The sequence below is a fragment of the Neopelma chrysocephalum genome, unplaced genomic scaffold (assembly GCF_003984885.1).
Source record: "Neopelma chrysocephalum unplaced genomic scaffold, ASM398488v2 Primary Assembly neopelma1_42b, whole genome shotgun sequence".
Classification (NCBI taxonomy): Eukaryota; Metazoa; Chordata; class Aves; order Passeriformes; family Pipridae; genus Neopelma; species Neopelma chrysocephalum.
The window spans coordinates 8,132,128-8,158,367 of NW_020897701.1; the positions used below are offsets into that span (position 1 = coordinate 8,132,128).

At 37.4% G+C, this 26,240-nt stretch overlaps 1 protein-coding gene across 3 annotated transcripts in view; it reads left to right on the forward strand.

Annotated features, from left to right (window-relative positions):
* Positions 1-26,240, forward strand: part of PPP3CA (protein phosphatase 3 catalytic subunit alpha) — a 184,629-nt gene that overhangs the window by 114,233 nt on the left and 44,156 nt on the right. For all 3 annotated transcript variants that reach the window (XM_027677139.1, XM_027677140.1, XM_027677141.1), the window contains exons 3-4: positions 16,339-16,463; positions 25,232-25,343. In XM_027677139.1, the coding sequence (XP_027532940.1) occupies positions 16,339-16,463; positions 25,232-25,343 (237 nt within the window). The remainder of the gene's footprint in view (positions 1-16,338; positions 16,464-25,231; positions 25,344-26,240) is intronic.

The following is a 26,240-nucleotide window of genomic DNA, read 5'->3' on the forward strand; positions in this document are numbered from 1 at the left end:
GAGGAGACCTTCATGCTGACTCTTAAACAGAACTCTTGATTCATACCAAGTCAGAGTCCCAGCTGATGCAGCTCTTCTTGATAGATAAATTATGAAAATTATAGGAGTTCAGCAGAGTTTGGAGGCTTAGAAAGCATATTAAACTGTAACGCTGTTTTGCAACCTTATAAACTTTTTTTTGTGTGTTATGAAGCTGCTATTTTCCACTTTTTTTTCCTGATAGTTTTCAGTATAAACGACATGCTTCTCTTTTTGTTTTCTGTTGAAATAAAATATTGTCTAATAATATAAAGAAAGCAATGAGGGAGAATTTTTGTCTGGGATGCAAGATCTGTATATGACTCATGCATATGGGTAGCATTAGACTCATGATTATAGAGGACCCATTTTCTGTAAAAATTGCCTTGAACTAAGCGTGAAACTTGATTCTAACTTTGAATATACACTGGTTTTGTTTACATACTCTTTTCAGAATGGCAGATTTTTTCTGGCTTACATAATTTAAAAAATAATGGATGGGAATAGATTATTAGATGACAGCTGTTGTCTCAAAATTCTATTCAGGAATTTTTTTTCATATCTGTACTTCATTTGTTCTTGACTTGTCACTTAAGTATGAACCTGTTCCTGTGCTGAGACTGAAAATCGATTCTGGGTGTCCCAGGTTTTGATAAAAGTCCAAGTTTCAGGACAAGCAGGGACCTTAAAAGCCATGCTCCCTTCCTTCTTTCCTGCTGTAGCTGTGCTATCTTTGTACCGATGTATTGAAAAATAGGGTGTAATGAAGCTCAAGGGAAAGAGTAAAATAAAAGTAGGAAATTACAGTTGTAAAACACATATTTAGAACAATTTTAACACCTTGTCTGTACTTGATTTCAAAAGTGTATGATACATTTGCATGATCATATTTTTTTCCTTAGCATTGCTCTTTCTGTATTTCTTGCAAAATCTGCATCTGCCACACTGTCTCCATTCCTAAACAGTCTGGCCAACAACAGGCAGCTAAACTGTTTGATTAAAGCAATATATTTTGCCTCCATTTGTATTTAGGCAGCCCTTTTCATCCTGAAATGATTACCTAACTAGGTAGCAGAAACAAACATTTTTGCTTGTGTTATTTGATATATATTTGATATATATTTGCTTGGGATACACATGGTTTTGGAATAAAAATACAGCATTTTTTGTTTCCTCCTGAGTGCAGAGAATTACCGTTCCTTGTGTAGAGTTATCACGTGGTGATGGAAGTTTGGGGAGCTGGTTAAGTGACCTCTTCCAGCTCAGAAATTGCTCCTCTTGCTTTCCTCTTCTCTTGACAGTTACACCATTTCTGTGGCTTGAGGAATGTATCCCTCAGCAGTTCCAAAATGTGAATTTTCGGTTTCTAGAAGTTTAGTGAATAAAAATGCATTTTAAAAACTAAGATACTCTCTTATATGAAATATGTTTTTTTCAAATGCTAGCAAAATTACTTCATGCTGGTTAGCAACTCAAAAACTGCATCAGGCAATAATTAATATTAGAATCTGTACATAAGAGTTATGAAAAACTGAAGTGAAGCTACAGGGAATAGAAATGGCCTTTTAAGTTACCCATTAAACTCTTTTACTGTTGCCATTTCCAGTGCAGAAATATTTCCTGATTGCCCAGCAAAATAAAGTAGCAAAAGAGGCTGGTGCTGATTCTTCTGCTAAATTTTTTATTTTACAGAAAAGCCAAGTTTTGCAGCCTACCACTTGCTTGCATTGTCGCTAATTGAGTTTTAAATGTTGCAGTCTGTTTCCTGCTGTAATGATGATTTATATCTTTCTAGTTAATGAGCCTAGATCATTAGAGCATCCCTGTTCAAGGGCTGCCTTGAAAAGTACAGCAGTGTCGCAGTCCACTGAAAAATGGTGGTTCTTTATCCTTTTACTTAAAAAGGAACTTCACAGAATAATGTTCTTGTAGGTGACAAACAAAAACCTCTGATAGAGACAGAACCTCAGTCTGGGAAAGTATTTTGGCTAGTCAGGTGTGAAAAAAATCCTACAAATCATTAATATGAATGATCTACAGAAAGATGACAGGGTTAGTCCAGTTCTTAGTGACTAGATCTTGTAATGCCTCTTGAGGGGTGTGATACTCTTAGTGTTTCACAGTATCATCATATGTGCCTTAAAGGACACTATAATTAAAGGCAAGTAAGATAATGATATTTACTAACTATGAGTAGGAAACCCACAAAGAAAACAAGTAGTAAGTGTTTATTTGGGTATTTTGTTCTCCTTTGCAAATATTTCTGGAGGTGTTCTTTTTTGAAGTGAAACAATAATCTGTAAATGAGATCTATGTGAGTTTGTAAATGAATAAAGATTTTATTATAAAGGGACTGCTGAATGCTAATAAGTTTCTTGGCTGTAAACTGCCCACTAATTTATTTAAATTGCAGAAATTATGTTCTTTAGTTGAGTTACTTTTATATAAGATAAGTATTTGTATTCAGTTATATACAGTAAGCCAGCCAGGAACTATCTTGAGACGAGGCGTACAGTGAATATTAAGAATTGTTGTTTCAGTGTAAATCACATCTGATCCTTATTGTTTACCTGTGCTACTACTGATGGCTCACTAAGACTGTGTAGTTTAAATAGGGTTGTTTTTTTGTGGTGGGATTTTTTTCCTTATTGTTGTTGATATTTGTTTTTTGTGTGTTTGTTTGGGTTGTTTGGCAGTTTTTTAGCACAGATATGAATACTTGTAGTAGAACTTTCTTGTAATAATTTTAAAAAAGTTAAATGAGAACTGCTTTCTGGACTTGTGCAACATTTGTGCCTGCTGCAGAAGGCTTGCTAGACTGCAGAAGTCTGAGGCAGCTTTGTTCTTTCAATTGCCTTATTTCTGCTGTTTGTTTGTAAGAGTAGATCAACAAGAAGGGTGGAGAGAAAGTCCCCAGTCCTTTCCTGCTGAAGCTCAGGACTGGAAGCTGTTCCTTGCTCCACTTGGAAGGGACAGCACAAACTCTTCCAACATTGGCAAGGATCTTCCAGACCCTGCCCAGATCCTGGGATCCCCTGTAGCTGCGTACTTGGCTTGTCAGTCCTTGATGGAAGAGATGACAGTAATGGTGTCCATGACATGTTTCTAATCCTCAGTCCTCTGGGAGAAATTGTCAAAACAGTTTCAGCGTTTTAGGTCTTACCTATGTGGTCCAGTTTCAGTGTGTCTTTAATCCAATCTGAAAAGGTATTTGAAATTACCCAGATGACTTTTTTTCATGTGTTTAGTTCTTAAAATAGTCTTTTAGACTTCTATAATACTTGAAGTACTAACATTTATGAAAGGTGACACACTCTGTTCTTTGGTGGAAAAACTCAAATATTTTCAAGCTCTACGTACGTTCTTTTGAGTTAAGAGAATTAGTTGTTGATTTGGTTTTTTTTAATTTTAGAATTGTGTGTTACCCAAGACAGCATGAAAAAGGAGAAAAATGGGTTGAAAGCCCATTTTTCCAGCTTGCGTTTTTTCATAACACATTCATCAGCTCTACTTCCTGTGATGCATAGATATCCCAGCTTCTCTTGGACACCAGAAAGACAGACACACAATTACTTCTTTTGTGGGTGATGATCTTCTGAAACCTGATTACCTTGCTCATGTGTTTTCTGATGGTAAGGTCCTATCTGCACTGACTCATATTTTTAGTCACAATGATATGTCTTCCTTTTTTTATAAGAAGCTTCTCTTGATTTTACTTTTTTTTCTTTTGGTCACATGCTTTTCAGCTTTCTAGTGGACTATTTATAGTAGGTAGACTGTTGAAGATCTTTACTGAATTTTCTCTACCAACTTCAGTAATAAATACTTAAATTTGAAATATAGATATACAAGAAAATAATATGAAATTTTCAATGAAAATATAGGTTATAAAACTCTCAGAATATATGAAAACTTCTGAGTATAATAAATACAGGTTTATGATCCAAGAGGTTTTTTTTTACTACTTGGCCAGATAGAAGAGGCTAAAAAAAGACACTGCCAAGCAATTTCTACAGTTCCAGTTAAGCACAGGCAAGCTCAAACAAACACATGAATACATTAGAATTTTATTATTTTTATGTCCCTGAAAGATGTCTGCCTTGCAGTCACTTCAAATAACCAGGCTATTGCAATCCAGAGGAGTAGCAAGCAGCCTGAAAAGTCCATGAAGTACAAATTGTGTAATTTTTTTCTTAGTGCGTATTTTTCAATTGACAGTAGCAAATCCACAGGAGAACTATTTCCCTTGAATTGCTGGACTGCTGAGAGCAAAACTTGACCAATCAGTTGTACTAACCATTACAAGGGAGAAGCAGCAGCAGAAATCTGTGCTTCATAAAGGAATCTGTAACGAGGGCAAAATATTTTGTTTCATAAAATCAAGGCGGCATGTTCTTGGGAATAAAACCTCTTGTGTGCTTGCCAGCAAGGAATAGAATAGCCAAAAATATGCATTAAAAATAATATAAATTCCATCATGAAAATATGTATTCAGTGTAGAAGATAGCAGGTCCATTATTCTTCTGGTGTAAAGGAGGCAGTTAAGCTACTCATTGTAGAAAAAAACCAAAAGGAATTAGACATTAATAAAGAAATTATTGGAATAAGAAATTTGAGTGGTCCCACTTTTTGTAGCTTAGGTCTGTTGAACTGAAGTTGGAGTTATTGTTTTCTTGCCGGGTGCTGGAGTCCAAACTTTGTCTGACAATATGTGGATGGTGGTAATATTTGCTCTCAGCCAATAACTACCAATTCTGACTCTCTTAAAAACTTCTTTTTCTTTTTGTCTTTTTTTCTTGGTTTTTTTTGTTAGCAACGATGTAAAATTTAAGCATCTGGAAGTATCTCTGGACCCATAAAGACCTATAAACCCAGGATAGATACAGACGTGATTGCTCAAAACCACAGTGGGGTATTGTGTGTTGGCTGTTTTCCTTACCAGTGACAGCAATTTTATTGCAAGAAAATTTGTAACGTTGCTGAATTTACTGCATTTACCCTGAATGCGTGAGAAAGCTGACTCTCTTCATTTGGCATTTGAGTTCTGGGTTTTGCTTTTTTTTGGTAGTACTAGTTTTTGGGTTATTTTAATGAATGTTCAGCTTCCCATGATGATTCACTGTTTTGGTCGATGATTTCATTGTTCTAGTGAAGGATTCTGGTCAGAGAGATTCCTGGAGTTGCCTTGATAAGGGTCTGTGGTTTTGAGCACTTCCTTGGGTTTTTTCACTTGACACTGACCAGAGATTGGACAGCTTTGTTGAGCCAGAAGCGCATAATGGCAGAGATTGGCTTGGGATGGAACCTTGCAGCCTGTAAGAGATGGTGAAAAGTGGCATTTCTCTCTGAAATTTAGTGTTAATGAGGAGTCACAAACACCCCACAGATAATAAGACTCCAGATAAAGAATTTCAAGTAGAAGAGATACTCTGTAACTGTGAGCATTTCCAGCTGATTGCTTTTGTCAAATCATTTTTCACCATAAACGTCTCCAGGGTCCTTGTTTTCTACAGCTGTGAGCTGGATTTAAAGCTGCAGGACGTGCATGCTAAAGAGAGATGAGGAGAATAAATGCAGTTCTTTTAATATGATGGATAGGAATTTTTTTTTTTCAGGGCAAAAGTAAACTAATCTATGGTTGGTTTGGGGGTTAGTATTGTAGTAGTTATAGTTGGAAAGAACATTTTCTGGAATGATTGAAACTGTTAATGTTTTTGATCTTAGCCAAAAGTAGACAATGTTCTTTTTGAAAAATGAATCATTCTACAGAGCAAGAGAGTAAGAGGAAAGTTCTTTTTAAAAAAAATGGCTTAACCTCTTCAGTCCCTGCATGAACATAGTGTTGTATTAAAAAAATATCACCAGTACCCAATTTGCATGCAATAGAAAGAGGGAAATGCTCATCTTTTAGTGCCCTGTTAAAGCATTATTTTGCTGTGTGCTCTGACAGGATTGTGTTACGTAAAATATTCAAAGGAGTATATGCTTTGTGGTCTAATATAATGAGCACATCTTTGGTTATCCAAATGTGTTGTTGAAGTGCAGCTGATATTAGCTCAGTAAGGTTCTGAAGGATAAGCATCTCCTGCTAAAATACAGATTTGCCTTTTTGCACTGTAAGTAATAGTAATTTAGCAGTACTCTTCTCCTTAAATGCATGATGCCTTACAGAGCTGGAGTATTATGCTTGCATGTAGTAGTAGTTCATACGCCAGTCTCCGAAGAAGAGCAAGCATGTTGTTGCTTTAAGAGGAAATGGATTGTATTTTCAGATACTTCCTTTATTATAAATGCCTCATTTAAATGCATGTACATTATAATTTAAAGTACTGTATCTTAAGGTCACATAAACACTGTTTCATATTTAGATTATGTATATGTCCAGGATTATGGTGTTCCATATTCTTTGAAAGCAGGTAATCTGGGAAGTGCTATGGAAGAAGTAATCACACAGCTCCTATCAGAATTAATGAACTCTGTAGCTAGATCCTCTGACCTTCCTGAAAATCTTGTCCTTGCAATACAAAAAGCTGACTCAGGAGTTTATTTGATATCTCTACATACAACTTTTTATTAAAGTCCCAAGTCTGTGAGGTTATTTTTCTCATCTGAAACTGTAGCTGGGGATGTTTTCAGGCCATGTATATTCTGATTGCATGATTGGCATTTGGTTGATCTGTTTGGCTGAGGCTGATACAAGCAGCAGAGACCTTTATCCTGCAAATGCAAAATGTAAGGTGGTGAAGGTCCTTGGATGGAGATACTGAATTCATATACACTTAATTCACATTTCAAATTTAACCTAATCAAATGCCAATGAAATCTTGTTAGACTTACTGGTGACGTATTAAACACTTATTTACCTCCCCTTGGAATGTCTGGTCTGTAATCATTAAAAATCTGTCTGATAACTCTATATTAGAAGCCTGAAAGGATGTAATATTTGAGATTACTGACAGACTACAGACCGGAAGAGTGCCATAAATGCCAATTCAGTGTAATAGAATTTTTTTTTCCATTTTTTCACTATTTTTTTCTTTGCAACCTTCTCTTCTTATCTCTGTTTCTGAATAGCAGTACTCACCTCCCAAAACAACTTACTGCATGTGATGTGGTTGGTGGCTTTCTGCCAAAGTAATACTTCTTTCCTGTCCATCCCCTCCTCAGACTTTTTGGGTTTTTTTGCCCCTCAGCCAGACATTAGGAAAACAGTTGTCAATAAACGGGGAGAGACTGATTAGTTTGCTTGAGGAGCACAGTGCAGGAGCTAGCTCAAGTATGCCTTTCTGCCACCCCTAGTGCTTCCCAGAATCCTCTCTAACTTTTGTGCACTCATTATGTATTGTAACAACAATCTTATACAAAGAAGCATAATTAAGGCTATTGAGTTCATCAGCATGACTTCTTTGTGTTTATTTTAATAACCATCATTAAGTGATAGAAGTTTGTTTCAGCCCAAACCATTCTATGATCCATGTTGATTTAGTATCAGCATATGGATTTAACCACCTACACAAGAGCATGTTTAGGTATATGTTTTCAGCAAGAGGAAATTAATGTGGTCAACTTTTCCTTGCACTGGTTCCTATAACTAATTGTCATAAGAGGTTTTACTTGGACAGAAATTACTTTTGCTTGAAAGCATTTTCCTCAAAGGTTAAGCGTTTTTCACCAAGAATTAGATTTGTATAAGACTTTGGTTATGGAATTTAGATTCTATTATTTCAAAAAATCATCATCTGTGTCTTGAACTAGAATTGGGCACATTTGCATGTTACTTGATTTCCTTAACTTTACACCCATAGACTATCACATGAATACCCATAGTACAGAAAGGTTAAAGTAATAGCTCAAGCCCCTTAAAGACAGGGATGCAAAAGCTGAGGTTAAAACTCAGTAGGTCTTCAGTGCTAGCTCTTTTCACTTGTGGCTCCAATTTTAGGCGCAAATGCTGAATTTGACTGAATTTCTTTGAAGCTAATTGTGCTGTCTCTTCCAACTCAGGGTGCATAAAAGTATCCATGTTGATACTGCTGGTTGCTTATTAAGAACACAGGAATTTGAGAAATACTATTTTTATTTTCCATTAACTTCTGTTTCTGGGAAATAGAGACAGTGTGCTATAGATCCAAAGGTAATGAACAAATACATTTGTTTGTGGTGAGCAAATATTTGTTTTCCACTGATAAGACTAATTGTTGTACTGAAGGAAGGAGGATGCTCTTTGTCATGGAATATTGCTTCTGATTCTTAATAAAATCACTAGTGGGGGTGGGATGAAGCATAAAACAGGGCAGTGATGGCACAGAATGAGGAAACTGTGACAGCAAATGTTATCGTTACCCACTGGTGAAAATTGAAAACCTGTGTTACAAGCCAACATGAACGTTTTTTGTGGTTGAGTTTTTAGATGCTAGGCATTCATATACTGAAGCTTGACATGCTAATACTGCTGCCATTAAAATCTTGTAAATTGTTGGGTGCTTGGAAGGTAATTGGATTACAGCCTGTGAGGGTAATACTAAAATTCAGCATATGGAAGAGCAAATGAGGATACTATCCATCAAAGGTTTCTTTGGGTTTTATAGAACTATCACTGTGTCCATATAATACCAGTGCTTTTGTTTTAACTTTACTGGGGTTGGGATTTGCACTGCTGAGAGAAAAACTAATTGTAAAGAAACCTGATCCCCTAAGTGTTGAAATAAATCATTAACAAAAAAACCATATTGCTTTATTTGAACTTTTCCTCTTCAAAAACCCTTTTCTCATTTTGCCTTGTTTCACCTTCTCTAAATTTCATTTGGAACATCGTGTTTAAAAACAGTCTGTGCCTGAACGCTTCTTGTGCAGGACCTTCCGTCCTCACTGAAAGGGGGTTGTCTTCTTCTGGTGTGTTGAATTGTATGGAGCAATATGAGGATGTATTGTTCTCTCTCAGGCTAGCCCTGCCTTCCTGCTGACTGAACTTGTGACTTTATAAACTATTAAAATTCCTTGGGCCTTTTGTTTTTTACATCTGTAAAACTGAGGATAAGAGAATTTTCCTATTGCTATAAATAACCTTGATCTCAGGATATGAGCTGGAAATCCTGATCCAAACACCAGTGAAGCACTTTCCTTACAAGTAATCCTGATGGGGTTATTTGTGGAATACGCGTTGCTCCCTGATGCTAAGGGTGCATTAACAGGAGATAATGACAGTATGCTTGCTTTTATATTTGCTTTGGAGGATGCTCAGGGGCAGTGCTGACCTTGGAGGGTCGCAGGGGAAGAGATAGTTGTTTCTTTGATGTGTATGGGAATGAATGATATTTTAGTCCTATCATGTTTTTTTCCTCCCTCTGTGACCTAATTCAGCATCTTCTGGTATATGTGATGAAAGCACCTATCCCTACTGATCTTGGAAAAAAGATCTGTAAAATATTCACTAGATTACCATCCCCTTTCCACTACAACTCTCTTATGTGGCTTTGACCTGGAATTAAAAATTTTCATTTAGCACCTCGCTGCTGGGACACCCAGGACACTCTCCTGAAAAATTCAGCTGGGGTAGGGGCATGGAGGGAAGGGATTTTTCTTTGCCAGTGTAGGTTTTACAGTACTTGTTAGAGCCTGTTTCCTGAGACTGTTGCTTCTGATGTTTCTTATATATGAAGGCACTCCTCTGCTGACTAGGCTTATGTACCTGGTTTTTATTTTGTTTAAAGACACTGCAAATAATATTGTGACACAAGAAGTAATATTGTGGAGCTATTTTTAAAAACTTTGTGGTGAAGATATTTTTCTAGGCTTAACATCTTGAAGGGCTTGCTGCTGCATGGGTTAGGGGGTTTTTTTGCTTCACCACAGAATATTAATGACTATTGTCCTGAAGGTCTTTTCTGATGTGATGTTTTTCTTCTCTTTTTCACTCTGTCTCTTCAAATCAAGTGTCATTAATTTGTTCTAGCCTTCAGGGAATGGTGGGAGAAAACTAACTCCTATTAGAAGGAGTGAGCGTGGGTGATCTTTACAGACACTAGAGTTGCAAGTGTTGACAGAGCAGAACACAGTATAGTGTCCTTGTGTGTTACCCAGAAAAAGCTTTTTCCAAGATTTTTTTTTTTCCTCTGTACAAAGAAGGAAAGTTGACAACCAGACAACATAGGCAAATGTGGCCTTGATGGTTCATTTGCTGTTTCCTTTGCTGTACCTGTATGGTTAATGGTTTCACCTTTGGTGAAACAGGCCTCTTTATGAAAATACGTAATTACGGGTTTTTGTTAACGCCAGTTTGCTCTGGTAGTATAAACTCATCAATTCACATGCAGTGATTGAAGGGAGAGGATAGATGAAAGCCTGTTATAATCATGTTAGGTAACCAGATATGAATATGAATGAGATCATGCTTCTTTTGGAAATAGAGCTGTGTTGTTCAATACACCTAGTATAACAAACATTCATAGGAAAGCCCATGATGTTGAGTCTTGTAGTTTTGTTAGGACAAGTTACCTAGTGAGCTGTCTAAATGATTCTGACTTTAATTTGAGTAAGTAATTAAGTCTGCAAGTTCCTTTAACATCTCACTTATAAACAGGAACGGAACTGTATGATGATGAAACAATGTATGTAACTTAACCACAGAGTTTGTGTCTTGAGTAGCACTTCAGTGAGCAGCTACAAACAAAAACTTTTGAAGTTTCTTCTTTTATTTTGTACTTCTCCTTCCTTCTTGTTCTCCAAAAAATAAGGAAGAAAATTGCTCTTTCTTTAGCAATAAAAAACCAAAAAAAAAGCAGTGTGGAATAAAACTGTGGTATTCGGAACATTTCATATTGCTGTGACAATATATAATGTTTCTCAGAAACACACTTGAGAACAAAGCTAATTCAAGCTGAAAGATTGCATAATCAAAGACATGTCACCCTTATATGTGATTTTGTGCTTAAATTTTTGCTTAAAAACAAGAGCCTCCTGGTTAACAGTTTAGCCCTTCAGGAACAATACAGTAGTTTTTCTTGAAGCATCTTACCATCTTATTTTGTAGATCTGTGCAAAGGACTATCCACAAGTCAGCTTAGACACGTCCAGGTTTCCATGGTGCACTCATTCCTTAGTCAGTAAGGATTTGTAAGTACCAGGTGTCCTTGAAAAGCAGTAAGCTCTTGGAAGTGTGTACTCACTAATGGAATGGTAAGCAGCTAAACACTTCCAAAACATTGTACAAAACAACCTTCTGTGGGATTTACAGTCTGTGTTCTGCAGTGTAACTCAATAGGGTGTTTTTCTCCCTTAGGTTTTTCAGTATCGTGTGCTACTTTGCTCAAGCACAGTCTCCTGGTTCTCAGTGCAAAAACATCCCTAGCTCAGTGATTGTAAAGAACAAGTTGTCAAGTGATAGATATTATTCCCTACACAGTGGTTTAAAAAGTGTCTTTTCTTCATTGTTTTTAATTGTCAAACTTGTGTGTGAGTTTGCAGATGTTGTTTCAGAAGCTGATGAAAAGAGTGTTGCATATCTGCTCCTAATACCTGATGGCATTTGAAGATGATAGTATAATCTTGTGATACATGGAATGGAAATTCACTTGAAACATTAATGGTATTTTGCTATCAGACTGTAATGTTGCACCAATTAAGTATATGATAAATGGGAAAATAAGTGCAGCATATCCAAACTGTTACACATAGAAAATTTGTGAATTGACAGTGTTTAATGTACTATGAATATAAATTTTGTTCTTAATATCCAATTGAAGTGGGAAACCACACAGAATAATCTCTGGACTGAGTCTCTGTGTAGTGAAGGGCATTTAGTTATCTAAAGGAAGGTAGGTGAAGAACATTCACAGACTTTTTATGTATGCCAATAAACACTCCACTCTAAATTGCTGTTATACCACTTTGTCATCTATAAATAACTGGCAAACCCACTGCTAAGCTTTGGATTTCCTTCACTACTAGTACCACTTGAAATCAGTGGTTCCTGTTTCAATATTGCTTGTTCCTTTGACATAAATCAAAGGAGATCCTCACAGTGAAGCCATCAGAAACATAATTTAATTTGTACTAGGATGACAAAAATATTTCTCCTGTCTCTCTCCCATGTCTAATTTCTATTTTTAAAATAAAACAGTATTTTATAGACACTTATATTCTGGTGCTATAGGTTAAGATGGTTTAGTGGATCAAAGTAGTCATCATAACAAGTAGGAAAAGCTGCTTAGAAGCGTGATTTCTCAGTCATTACAGGGGCAGTCCTGTGAAGTTGAATCTTGTCGTGTGGCCTGCGTCTTCCCTGAAAACTTCCTCAACTGAGATGAATTTCCAAGGAGTCCACAAATAACCAGTGTTTCTTAAGCTTTCTGATTTTGCCAACAGTTAATTTGTCGAAGATCAGGACATTAGCTTCAAATAGCTTAAAACATCTGTTTACAACTGTGTTGTGCAGTTCTAGGGCTTGCTGCATTGAGAGGTTAGGTATGCTATTGGCAGGCTCAGATAGACAAATTCTTGAGCAACAAGTTTGGTGCCCGAACTGATCCCTGAAAATAGTAAGCAAGTGGAAATGCTGTTTTGTTGTTGACCAGCGGCAATTTGAGAAAATAAAGGAAGTTGAAAAGCTCCGGGTAAATTAAGCGGAGCAGTCTTTTTAGGGGAGAAAAAATTGCTGTCAGATTACTTTGTTATCGTAAATGGATGAATGTAAAAAGGCCATGATTTGATGTCACTTTTGGGGAAATCAGTGATGCTGGAAAACATGTGAATTCCTCCTCTTGTGTGTTTTTTTGTACAAACACAACTGCTTTTAATGTTCATCCCACACACGCACAAACCATGTTTTATACTCCCTTTGTCCATAGTTTAAATCCATAATATGTTGATCCTGGAGATCTTCATTAAGAATTGCATTTCCTGCTTCACTGTGCTGGACGTTATTTTGTTATTATTTGATGGAAAAACATTCATATCTCTTTGCATGTGTTGTTCGACAGCAAGTGCTCCAGTACTAAAAAAGGGCCTGCGCAAGTATAAAGAAATAGGACTTGCCTGGCAAAATTGACCACATCCAGTGGTAATGCTTGTAAAAGAGTAAACCTGATTATATAATAACTAGTGTGCTCTTAAGTTTTTCTTTCTGTAGCAGGAAGGAGGAAGGTAGTGGACTTAGTTTTGTAGAAGCGGCATGGAGTGGATATGGAGCCTCTCCTATGGGCTCTTGGGACAGTGCTACAGGGTTCTTTGTTAGTGAACACAAGATGGGAAGACTATGACAGAATTATTGGCTGGTGGATGTTTCTGAATGAATGGAAATATAATGCTGGCTCTCTTCTGTCCCCACCTAGTGAAAGATAAAGCATCTGATTCACCTTCCAGGGAAATCTTCCAGATTTGAGGTTCATAAGAATTTAGAGTTGGAAAAGAAAGGTGACAGAACTATAGCATTAGAAACAGTTGCTTTCAAACTACAAATGGAGCACAGTACTGTATGCAGGCAAAATTGCCCTTTAATTTACTTGTAAATAAGACTGTTCATCAGAATGTGAGTTTTACACTGCAAGGATGTTTCAAGTCTATATGTGCAGACCTGGAAAATGTGAAATCCTTAAGATATTCCATGCTATTCCAGGCAAAATACTGATTGGATTAATTGTATGTAACAGTGTAGTTTTTCAGTAGGAGTTCTGAGATCTTACCATAATAAATTAAATCTCAATGCTAACTCTTAATTTTGAGTATCTTCCTCCCACTGCTTTTACCTGCTGATTATAAGCTTCTCTTTTGGAATGACTTCAATTGGCAAGGTTGGCTTTGAGGGCTGGGCTTTTCAGCTTTCCATCTTAGATTGCGTTTTTTTTCGTGGTATTGGGGTTTTTTGTTTATTTGTTTGTTTGTTTGTTTCTGGATACATTTCTGCATCTACTACCAAGTTTAAAAGAAGTAGACTGCTCTGTGCAAAGTGCCTGGAATATCAATCTAGTATCAATTCTCAAGACCAATTCAGAATTTTGCAAGTTATGGGATTGCAGAACCCTGCACTTTTTATTTCTGTCTTCTTCACTGATTTGCTCACTGCTTTTCTGACTTGTGACAAATCCATGGACACACAGCTACTTGGAGAAAGCTTTCTCCGTAAAGGCCTCAATGTATTTACCTGTTCACACATCTGCATACAAAAAAAGAAAAGTGTAGTTTCTTTGTGCTTTAAGTGAAAGTACAAAAGTTAAATCCATTTGAAAATCTTTCAGTCTTGTTCAACTTCAGGCTTTTGCAGTTGGAGCAAATGGGGGCGGGCGATAATTGGTAGAGCTGTACAGTTACATAACTAAAAGCTTTTCTGCTGGAAGTTAGGAGAGCAGATTGCCTGGCCATCAATATGCGACACGTGTTTTTAATCTTCCCACAGTGTCCATGCAGAGGAGTACAGTCAAGAAGTTTGGTAGATTAATGTGTTCAAATAAAAATGTTATTGAAAAATTCCTTTTGGGATACAGGTTTTTGTTTTTTAGAGAAACAGTGGTGGTGTTATACCACTTGAGGATTTAAATAGTATTTATTTTGCATAATTAACGGCAGATATTATTTTTAGGTAGAAATTGTAACTGTTGATGGCTTTCAGCATGAAAATTGTCATCTGAAACTCACAGTTGGGAGTCAAAAAAAAAGATCATACAATGTAGCACAGTGATGATAAGATAAAATATGCTATTTTATGGGGAAAATATCATGTTACTATTACAGCAGAATGATCAGCTAGCATGCAATCGTGAATACTATCACCAATTTCACATAAATTCATGAAAGCAGTGATTGGGACATCGGTGGGGTTTTTCTGTATTCAGGGGGTGGGTGGTTGCTTGGTTTTGGTTTGGATGGGGGTTGGTTTTGTATTTATTTTTTTTTGATGGAATGACACTATATAGGTCCTATTATTAATGTATACATTTAGAGAAAAGGGATACGAGTTAAAAAGTATAATGCGACACTGGACTGAGATGAAAGACTATAACGTGTGAACACTTTTTGCACTGTGAGTTTGTTGGTTTTGGTGTTACAGCTGTTGTACATAGTCTTTTGTATCTGTATGGAGGTGTGACTTCATGCTTCTTCCATGGCGAGTGAAAAATGTGAGGTTTGCTTATCTGTGATGGAACGAGATCGTTACATCAGAGAGAGCATCTGAATTCTACTGAGGCTGGGCTGCTGTTTCCAGGCCTATCTTGGGTCCTTGGTTTTCTTCAGTTACTTCATAATCACCCTCAGAGTTTGAAAATAAGATTTTTTTTTTGAGTCACTAAAGGGAAAACCAGTCTAAACTGACCTCAGTAAGTCAGAACTGTTAACATCATCTTTGTCAGGAACCATTGCCATAAAAGTCCCAGGCTTGGCCCTAAACAGGGTATGTGTGTGGGAAGTTCTCCTACTCTCTTGGGTAGGAGAAACAAGGCAAGGCAAAACAAAGCAGATTTTGACACAGCACTTTTGGTTAGGCTTCCATGGGGTCCTCCAAAAGCCTTTTCTACCCTCCTGCAGATGCTCAAAATCACCCACCAGGGAGTTTGCAATTTCACAAGATAACCAAGCCAAGGTCTTGCCCTTAAGGCACAGACAGAGGCATCCCCGCTTAGCCCGGGCTGTGTGTCATTTGTGTTTGGTCTGTCACATTTATTGGGGCTGCTCTTTCTAGGGAAGCTGCCTGTTAGATTGACTTTACTGCAGTGAAGTAGAACAAATCACAATTATACGAGGTTAAATAAAGGGGTAGAGGTTAAAACATGAAACACCAATGTCCTCTTGTGTAAGACATGCTTTGGGAAAGCAAGCAGACTGTTTTTCTGTACAGAAACCAGAAGTCAGAAGTGTGTTGGTTTAACCAGTGGCATGCACAGGACAGGCATGCTTTGCATTTTATGGAAAGCCTGTTGGGGTTCCTCTAGGTTTAAGACTAGGAAAAATAGAAGAGTAATGTTAAAAGAAAGAGTAACCTTGCTTGACCATGTTCTCTCTTTGGTTTGTCTTACTTCTATTGCCAGTATTGTGTGCTCTGGTGGGCAGCAGGAGGAAGAGACAGATACCTATGAAAATAATTATAGGCTAGATTTACCTGATGGCTCTCCTTTAATTATTTGGTAGCCTTTTGCATGCACATATATGGATGTACATCATAGAAAAGCAGCTTCTGCTGAGCACTTCTACTGGTGCTCACCAGTTGTTTAACTAGTGAATGATGCACAAAATTGCTGTAACACATTTCTTATAACACAGTGACTTTGGAATGTGTGTGCCTAAGATGATCTTTGCATGGTGGATCTAAATATTGCTCCTCTTCTCTTCTAGTTTGTGGAGACATCCATGGTCAGTTCTTTGACTTGATGAAACTGTTTGAAGTGGGAGGTTCTCCTGCCAACACGCGGTACCTCTTCCTTGGGGACTACGTGGACAGAGGGTACTTCAGCATTGAAGTAAGTTTCTAATTTCTGGTTTTGGCTGCGAAACTGCTTGCAGCCTACTATGTATATGTAGCATCGTAACTAGTTCAGGAATACTGAAGCTCTTTGTAAATACCAAGTTAGTTTTGCTGGTGGTGTTTTTATAAAGGTTGCTTGGAATCCAGCCAAATCCCGCTATATCTGTGCTGAAAGCTGACATAGAATGGACCTTGGTGCTAACTAGTGGCCATCCAAATATAGCAGAGAAGACAAGTCACTCTGCAGCTTGCACAAGCTAAATAGGATGAATAGACATGAGGTATTAGAAAAGAGACATAACAGAAAAACAAATGAACAACCCATAGTTTAGTTTGACTGGTGGGTTTATTTGATCTGAGTTTCCTTGATGTGAAATTTTATGAAAATTGAAGGACTGGATGGGAAGTAAATGGACAAAAGGGCAGCACATAACATGCTGTGCTGAAGAGAATGATTAAGTTCTTTTAGATATGGCATGAAGGAGTGCATGATCTCTGACTTTTGATGCAGCACTTGAATCCACAGAGAAGAAGTGATGCATGAGTGCCCAGTTGGTGGTGCCGAGACCTGGTGCAGACTCCAGTGTCAGGTTGTAGAATGCAGAGGTCAAATGACATCATCTTTAGTTGGCTTGTGAAAGAAACAGTGTCCTGTCCAACCTGTCCACCTTTGACTAGAAGCGACTCAAATACCAAGTACAAATTCTTTGTTCCAGTGCTCATAAAACAAACTAGATTTTTTCTTCTGTTCAGTGTTACTGCTTGATTTTTCAGACTTGACAGATGAGATGCACAACTATAGAATAAAACCTGATCTGGATTTGTTTGTCTAGGTCATATTTGATCTAGTCTTTGAGCAGTCAGTCAGAAACCCTTGCAGCAGCTTTTGAGCTACAGCTTGACAGCTTTCACTGGAAAGTTCAGACTTGAACTCCCTCTGTGTCAAGGGAGAATGCCCATTATCTGTTGAAGGCAATATAGATCGTATGATACATGTCTGTGTATCTGATAGATAAGATGGCATCATGTGAGAACACATATACTGCTGTTTCATTCTACATACTATGTCCTAGTACACTGTTGCCATATTGATATAAAAATATATAATGCCAAGCAGCTGAGTTGTTTATAATGTGTAAAATGTATCAGTGCGTTATCCTTGCCAGTGTTATATAAATAGTTTGAAGTTTCTTAAAAATAAAATACAGTAAAACTACTTTTGATTTATTAGTTAATTTTAAAATGTAATTTCAAATGTTAACAGAATCTTTTGGCACATTTTGCAAATAGAAATATGCTATTCAAAGTACAAATGCTCTAAAAACTTTAGAATTGCAAGGTTTTTTCACTCACCTGCCAAAAATCAATATAGTCAGGATTTAGACTCATACTGCACTTTGATCATGATTTTTTTGAGCTTGAGTTCATGATTTTCTTAAGAACTGATCCACAGTGAACTGTGAGCTAAATCGTTGTTGTGGATTACCATACTGGATCACTTGGGGAAGGCTGGGAATGAGTGGAGGGGGAGCTTCACAGACTGAAACCCTCACGCAGCTCAGTCTTGAACTGCCATTTTTCAGTTGTGATAACCTCATTCATATCTCCTGTAGACTTTGACTGAGTCAAGTTGTATCTGGAAGAGGAAAGTTTTATCTTCATTTCTATGTATATATGTCTTTAATATAACAAATAGAACAAGTGGATTTGATTCGGCTTTCAAATACTTGTCTGACAGTCTACCAAAATTTGTTCCAGGGCTATTACCAATTAAAGACAATAGCAAGCCATATAAAACAAAGAAAAAAGCTCATGCATAGGGAGTAAGCCCCTAAAAATTCTTCATTTAGCAACGTATGCATATGTACTTAGCAAATTGTATTCTGAATTCAGTTTTCCATTCTGGAACACAGCTTTTTCACTAGAAGCAGCGCTGGCTTCTGCCAGTGCCGAAAAAATATCTCAGCTGTCACTTATATTATTTCTTTTTTATGTAAGGTTCTCAAATCACTTTTTTTTTTTTTGGTCACATAACTGATTTTCCCCACCTGTCACCTTGATTAAAGAATGCCTTTGAAAGGAAAGGCAGGTTTCTGTTTCATAAGTGTATTTGGATGTAGAGCTGTGCATTCAGGCATGAACTCAGGACAATAAGTAGTGACAAGGAAAGGAAAACTGTGAAGAATGCAACTTGGTATTTAGAGGGGAAGGATGCTTTTGGTGGAGAGGGGGACCTGAGTACCTAGGCACCAGCTCTTGCCAGTACTTTGTGCTGGAGAAGTCACGGTGGTAAACAGCCTGGTCTTGGTGCATGTTTCTACCACACCATAGTGATCTTTCTTCCATCAATCTGTTGACTCCCCTTTCTGCTATGTACATGAGACTATTGCAGTTCTGGGGTCTTTCCAAAAGAATTAAATAGCTAGTCCAAGGTACTAATCACGAGTAATGTAAGCTTTAAAAAAATTTCCCCTTGATTGCTGTGTGATATCTAGCGTAAAAGTGACACCATTGAGCTTAGACCTAGCTGAGTTCTGATGGTGGGCGAGATAATCCTTCTCTGTGGGCTGCAAAGCATTTGTGATTCTTCTGGATGAAAGGTACTACATAATGCAAGCTATTATCATTAAGAACAGAGGAAGAAATTGCATAAGGTAGGTGGAAGGCATTTGATAATACAGAGGGAAAGAAAAGTATTTGTATAAGGAACTTGGCAGAAATGTCAGTCCTTGCCCTGTGTAGCTTTTGATCCAAGGGCTCAATCCTTCAGGTGTGTGCTCCATTTTAACTGGAGTTAGGTTCATTGCTTGAAGAGGGGGGTCTGTTTTGTGTCTTTGAAATTAGTTCTAAGCAAGGGGTCACAGGATGAGAGACTAACAAAGAAATTACAATAGGTAAAATTAAAAAGTGTCAAATTGTAGGTAGAATGAGATGAGGTTTCTCAGCACAGATGGAATCTTTATCCCATAGCTATGTTCTCTTTTCCATTTGATCTTCTGTGAGAGCCTGGGCATTTCTTCACTTAAAATAACAAATTTCTGCAATCTGATATGGTGTGTTTGTTTCCTTGGTTGTATAACTGATAACATTTTCCTGTTGTGCTTGCACTCTGCCAGGGGTTTTACTCCAGAGTAGAAAACCCTCAGTTCTCACGTTCAAACAAGTTTTATGGTCATGGAGAGTAAAAACCTAAATGATCAAAACAGAGGACTGTTTTTAAATCCAAAGAATAGTTAGAGCATAAGTGGTTGTGCAGGAAGGGGTTGTAAGGAAGAATGACTAATCTCTACCTGAGTCTGAAAGCTCTCTTTTGAAAGGCAGACATAAATGCTGTGCAGTGTAAGGAGGAGTATACATACAGACTGTTTTTCATCACAGTCTTAGAAAAATTAGAGTAAATACCAACTATAATGTATTAATAACATTGTGTAAATGAACTCTTAAAATTATGTTCTTTCTCAATCCCATAGAACAACATACAGGCTTAAATGTCAATTGATTATCATAAGGTACATAGTCATAATTTTTGACAGAGCAAAGTTAAGATATGGAGAATTAAACCAGTGTTCAAAATGAACAAAAATAGAGTTATGTTTTAGGGTTCAAAACATGGATACATCTTAATTTCCTGAATGCAAAGACTGAAATTCCAGGAGGTGAAAGCAGTTTTGTGGTATTTTCAGCAAGAACAAAGTGAGGTGTTTGGCGTGAGTCTGGAATTTGACCATTGGACCTTGCACCAATTGAAAAAGCATCTGGTACTCTAGATGGTTCTGAACCCAGTGAACTGTTAGAAATTATTAACTAGTCTCTCCCAAGAAAAGAATTGCATATAAATAAATTCATATTAGTAAACTGCAGATGAAGTTAATGCTGGTGGAATTGTGTGTTTATTATCTCTCAAGTCTCTGTGCACTTTCTAGGACTTCATTGGAAGAACAAACACCTTTCAGTTTCCTCCATTGCTTTAGTGTGTTAATTTTTTCCAGTAAACATCTTGATTTAACATACTTTGGGCTGGTCAGAAATAGTTCACTGGTGAAGTCAATAGGTTTTTCACTTCTCTCAGAGCAAAGAAATTTCTAGGACTTTAATTATCCTAAATTTTGGTGCCCTTTTCTTCTATACACCAGTAGCAAATATGTTTCTCTGTAGCAAGAATTTCCATCTTCTAAGATCTTATACTTTTGCATAGCAGTGCTCCTCAGAGCTGTGAATATCCACTAATTCAGTAAATTCAGATTATTTTTATATATATTAGGTTCCCAGACGGGAACATCTGTGTGTCAGGGCCATCCTCACAGCTTGCCTGGTCATGTGCCAGCTGTTCTCAGAGTGAGTTTCCAACATACCAAGAACCCCTTTTTGGCTACAGGGAGAGAATATGGGATGGCACCATTTCCCCTGCACTGCTTGCATCTCTGCATGGGACCCATCTTCTCAGAGAACAACTGGGGCCAAGGCACGAGGTCTAAAGAAGAGTGTTAGAAGCCAGCACTGGGATACCTGGTTAGAAAGTACTAGCCATAAGAATTGGAGGGACATTTAAGAAAAAGAATTTCCTAGTCACTTTTTGGTTTAAAAGAGATTCTTCTTTTTTGATATTTTGACATCCTTTTAAAGGCTGAAATGGGAGTAATGTGGTCTAAACATTAGAAAAGAGTATAAGCTGAGTAGCAGTGTTTTGCAGATGATCACTTCTAATAAAATCATCTGGGAGACTAGCTAGGAGAGAGTCATGCAATAATTGAAGACTGAAGGTGCTAAAGTACCATGCAATTTTTAAATATGCAACCTGTATGTACAAGAGCACTGGTTTTAGAAATACAGAAAAACCCGGTTAATAAAAGAGCATGATGAAATGCCCTGAAAGTTGTGGGGAAAAAAGAATGAAACCCTAGTTGTAATGAAGATAATACATTTTTTTATTTTCAATAATGTTCAGAATTTTCTTTCTCTGTGCTCAAGGGATAATAGTTCAGAAATGGCGATAAGTTGCATCTTGTGTGAGTATTCTGGTTACAGATGCAATATATCTTTATTTGTCTTTGAAATATAGCCGTAATAAATAGTCACACCAGTAGTGTGAATGCAGTTATGTGTGTAAAAAGGTACTTGGTTTCAATTGGGATAGTTACGCCATTTTAGGAATCTGCATCTGTATTCAGTAGTGTGATGGTATCGTTATTTCAGTGCATTTAAAGTAATGCAATTTTCGTGTTTAGATGAGGTGTGTGTTTAGAGAGTGAAGGAGCTGTGCCAGTGTACTGTTAGACAGGTCACAGAGCATCAGTACAGACCTTAGCAATGTGTGGGTCAAATTATCCTTTTGTGTACGAATTACCTCACTCTTATTCACACTTAATTCATCTCTTGGGGGAAGCCCAATGCTGTCAGTCATTCGGAGGGAGAGTTCATCTTTTGTTTCCCATACAGAGCCACACAACTAAAAGAGTGAGCTGCATCTCTTTCTTCCTAGCACGACCAGTGCAAGAGCATCCAGAAGTGAGCACTGTGTTACAGGTGGTGCTGTGGTTGCATTTGAGTGGCAATGGTGATGGATTTCTCAAGGCTCCTTGGTTTAAGGTGATAAACATAACTTGAGATGCATGGAAGAGCGCTGGAGCTTTTGGTTTTCCTTTTCAGGACGGGCTGAGATGTCAAACTACGCAAAGGCTCAAATTCAACATGCAACAGTGGAGTTAAATCCCAAGTCCTTTTTGAAAATATGTACCTTTGGCTTACACAGTGCTTAACTGCACAGACCTTTTCTTTCCTGATGCTGAGGCTCCCAGAACCTCAGCAGGAAAACAGCTTGACTATAGGAGCTGGGAGGTGGACAGATTACCTCTTTGCTACAAATTTAACATATCTGCTATTTCCACAGCTGAAAGACTCTAAACAAGTAAGCAGTGATTCAGTTTGAGGGTGGTATTAAGAGATGTAACTTTTTTTAAAACATATAGTTGTTTTGATAGGATGGAAAGAAACAGGCCAGAAATACCTTACAGATTTCAGATCACAAGGTCCTTGCTGTACGTTTTGCATTGAGTTACAGGAGAGGTGATGTATTGTATGTTCTTAATGAAAAAGTTGAAGAGGAAAAAAAAATATTTTAAAATTTTACTGCTGGGAAGCAGCATTACCAAATTATTGCGGACTGTAAGCTCAGATTTTTGTCAAGGGCAATTTATCATAAATCTTTTGACTTCAGTAAGAATTATGATAGGCAAATCACTAGTAGAAAAAAAATTAAAACCAGAATGTTTGCTCATGATATGTTGTTTGGGCATAAATTTTTTGTATGTAGATGACTGCAAGTTGAAAAGCCATGAAAATTGTTGCCCTCATATTTGCTGTTCAGTTTGCATGGAAAAAAACTCAACCATCTGCTAATTAGCTCTTGTTTACTATTACAACATTAGTTCACTGGACTACTGAAAAGGGGGAAAATTAAAGGAATTATTTAAACAAAATAAGCCTTTGATATGGCACTACTGAAAACAACACAAAATGTAAATGGTGAGCTTACATTATTTGAATAGTGGCAGGGAAACAGAACTTCCTGGACTGTATTGATTTTCTGTTATCTTCTCAGTCTGGTTTTCATGAGTACTTCAAAGGAAGCATAGAAATAAAAGAAAAAATAAGTCTATGATAAGCAAATGTAGAGATCTATCCATAGAAGGTAGTAAAAAATGTCAAAAAGATAAAAATTCCATATTTCCTGATTTTCCCTGCTTCCCAAATCTGGACGATATTTTAAGTACCTGGTGCTTGTTTTAATCTTACCAAGGCTTTATGAAAATGAAAAACTTAGTTGTGAGGGCAACATAAACTGGCTTTTTTGGTTTTATATGTCACTTCATCTAGTCACTAATCATTGTGCTTTTCTAAAGGTGCTTTGACAGGATTAGAAGCTCTAAGGTAACTCAGATACAACTTTAAAAGCTGGAACTCTCTTTGCATGAATGGAGGTGTCACTTTAAACTTTCTGTCTCACAGCATTTACATCAAATTTTTGCATCACCCAGTAAGGTCAAAGAAGTGGAAGGTTCTGGGAATTTTTGGAGGAATTAACAAATCACCATCAGAGACAGAGAATTGCTCTATTGGTGTGGAGAAGTGCAGGTTTCCTTCCCCATTGGAGCAAAACCCTCAAAACCAAGTCTACTGGAGATTACACAGGGTACACACACTTTGGGATGTTTTTGGACCACAGCAGATGATTTCTGTGACCTAACACCATAATTTCACACTGGATTACATTAGCATGATGTACCTGGCATTCTGACATCTCACTTCCTGCAGTGGCAGTAGCGCCTGAGAGGTGCAAGACTTGGCATGAGCTGGGAGGAGGATGCATGTGTTTTTGCTGGTTTCCCCTGGCTATAGACCCTCTGAGTAGAACAGAAATTATGGAGAAAAAACAGACAGAGCATTCAGATGTTTACATATAATACATTCGAGACAAAGAGTAGTAATATAAAATCCCTGCTGCTGTGTGATTATCTATGGATAGTGTGAGTGCAAACATAAAAATGTTGCATCCTTTTTTCTTTTGTTTTGTTTTTATAAGTTGAGGACTGTGTAACAAACAAGGGAGCCGAAATCTACATGTTGAGATGATTAAAGTAATTACTCTGTTTTTCAAGACACTGAATTGTAGAAGGGAATTCACACTGTCTAATATAGAGGCATTGCACTGACAACAATGCTGATTTTGTTCTAGGCTGAAACCGTGGTTAGAGTACCTTCTGAATTTCCAGTATTGATTATTAAGTTAAATAAAATTATTTATTTTCCCAAACAGAACAGAGGGGAGTGTTAGGAAGTAGTTGTAAATGAAAGTGGGGGTCTTTTGACACCTTTTATTTCTTGTGCAACATTTCTGCAGTTCATGGAAAAGCTTGGAGGAAAAATTGTTCAGTCTTCTAGCTCCTGTTTTTGAGAGACCATTGTGGTCTGTACAGTGTTCTTGCAGGCGATGGGCTCATCTCATGGGATGAGTGGGTCTTGTTTCCATCAGCTTTCTTGGAGCTGTGGGTTTGTTTTCAAAACAACTGTTTTAATTGGGTGGTTTAGAGAGGTCTGAGCAGAGCTTAGCCTCTCTAAGTCTTTTTTTTAATCTTTAAAAACATTTCTAGAAGAAATGTTATATCAAATAGAAATCTTCAGGAAAGAGAAATTTATAATAGGATCTTTGTAGTAACTGCATTTAATGCAAGAGCGCTGTGGATTTTTTTTCCCCAGTTGTAAGTACAGAACAATGTTAAGTGAAAAATGAACAGGCATTCATGTAAAAACTGTGTAATACTGGAAGCTGAGGTATTTCCTGATGTATGGGTTAAATTGTTCTGAGGCAACTTTTCCTTAAGCCAGGAAACACCGATCTTCCGGTGGAATTGTTTCCACAGAAGGTTTCTGCCTAACCTTCCAGATGGAGAGCACACACGTCATTTTAGAGATGCAGAGCAGTTGCTGTTTGAGAGCTGGGGCTGCCGAGGGCAGCACACAGCTGACCAGGGAGGTGACACTCAGCAAAACAGTAAAACTATCATAATATACCAATACGGATTTCATCCAATCCAGGTTGAAGTGCAGAGAAATGCTTGCATGCAGTGTATGAAGAATAAAGTTAATTGGTTGAAAATAAATGTTTCACATAGAATACTTTTTTTTCTGCTATTTTTTGTGGTGGAACATAAGTTGTTGAGTTATTAATTACGAATTCTATTTTTCTTTCTTGTTTCTGATTCACAGTGTGTGCTGTACTTGTGGGCCTTGAAAATCCTTTACCCAAAAACACTGTTTTTACTCCGTGGGAATCATGAATGTAGACATTTAACAGAGTATTTCACATTTAAGCAAGAATGTAAGTCTACCTCAATCTTTTTCCTCTTAACTCCTTTTTCAACAACTTAATTTCTTATTTTATGAGTATTTGATACTGCTTCACCATCAGTAATTTTTCATGTACTTTTCATATTAACTGTTGTTAATTTTAAATTGCAGTTAGTGTTCCCTGAGAGGGCAGTCATCTCTCAGTAGTGTGGAATGGGGTCAGACCCTCACAAAACAGGCGGTGACTGACCATCAGTACAAACTCGAGGGTTTCCTTGAGTAGGTATCAAGACAATTCAGCTTGTCAGCCTGGCCTGGGAAGCATCCCGTGGCTGCTCTGGAGCTATCTGGGCCTGGATGCTCTCGGCAAACTGTGCTGCTGCTGAGGGTTTGCTGCCCCACGCAGTGGCCTGGCACGCAGCTCTGGCACCTCTGGGACAGATCTCTGATCACTAGGGAAGGAGGTGGCATCTCACTGCGCCTCGTCTGCAGCAGGAGAAAAATGCAAGATTTATTTTGGTTTTTTTTCCCTTTAAGTATGGCATTTTCACATTTACCCTGTAAGTTAACTTAAACTTTTCAGTATGCTCTTTTTATATGAATTCCTTTCTGTGTTGCAAGAAAGGATGCAATGACACATAAAAGCTCATTAGATGTAGACCTTCACCTGCACAATGAAGCTTTTATTTTTTTCCTGTGGCACTGTAAGCTAAAGCTATTGCCATAAGTCTGTTTTGTTTTTAATGTCGGGGATAAAGGAAATGTTAATTGGCTCAAAGGCTTCATGGTTTACTGAGTTTAGTATGCAAAGTATGAGTAAATTAACATTTCAGCTTCTATGTACCACCTCATGCATTTAATAATGGCATTTCTGTAGATAATTAATTATAAGGGACTGGGCTAAAATTCTGACTACTTCATAGAGAGT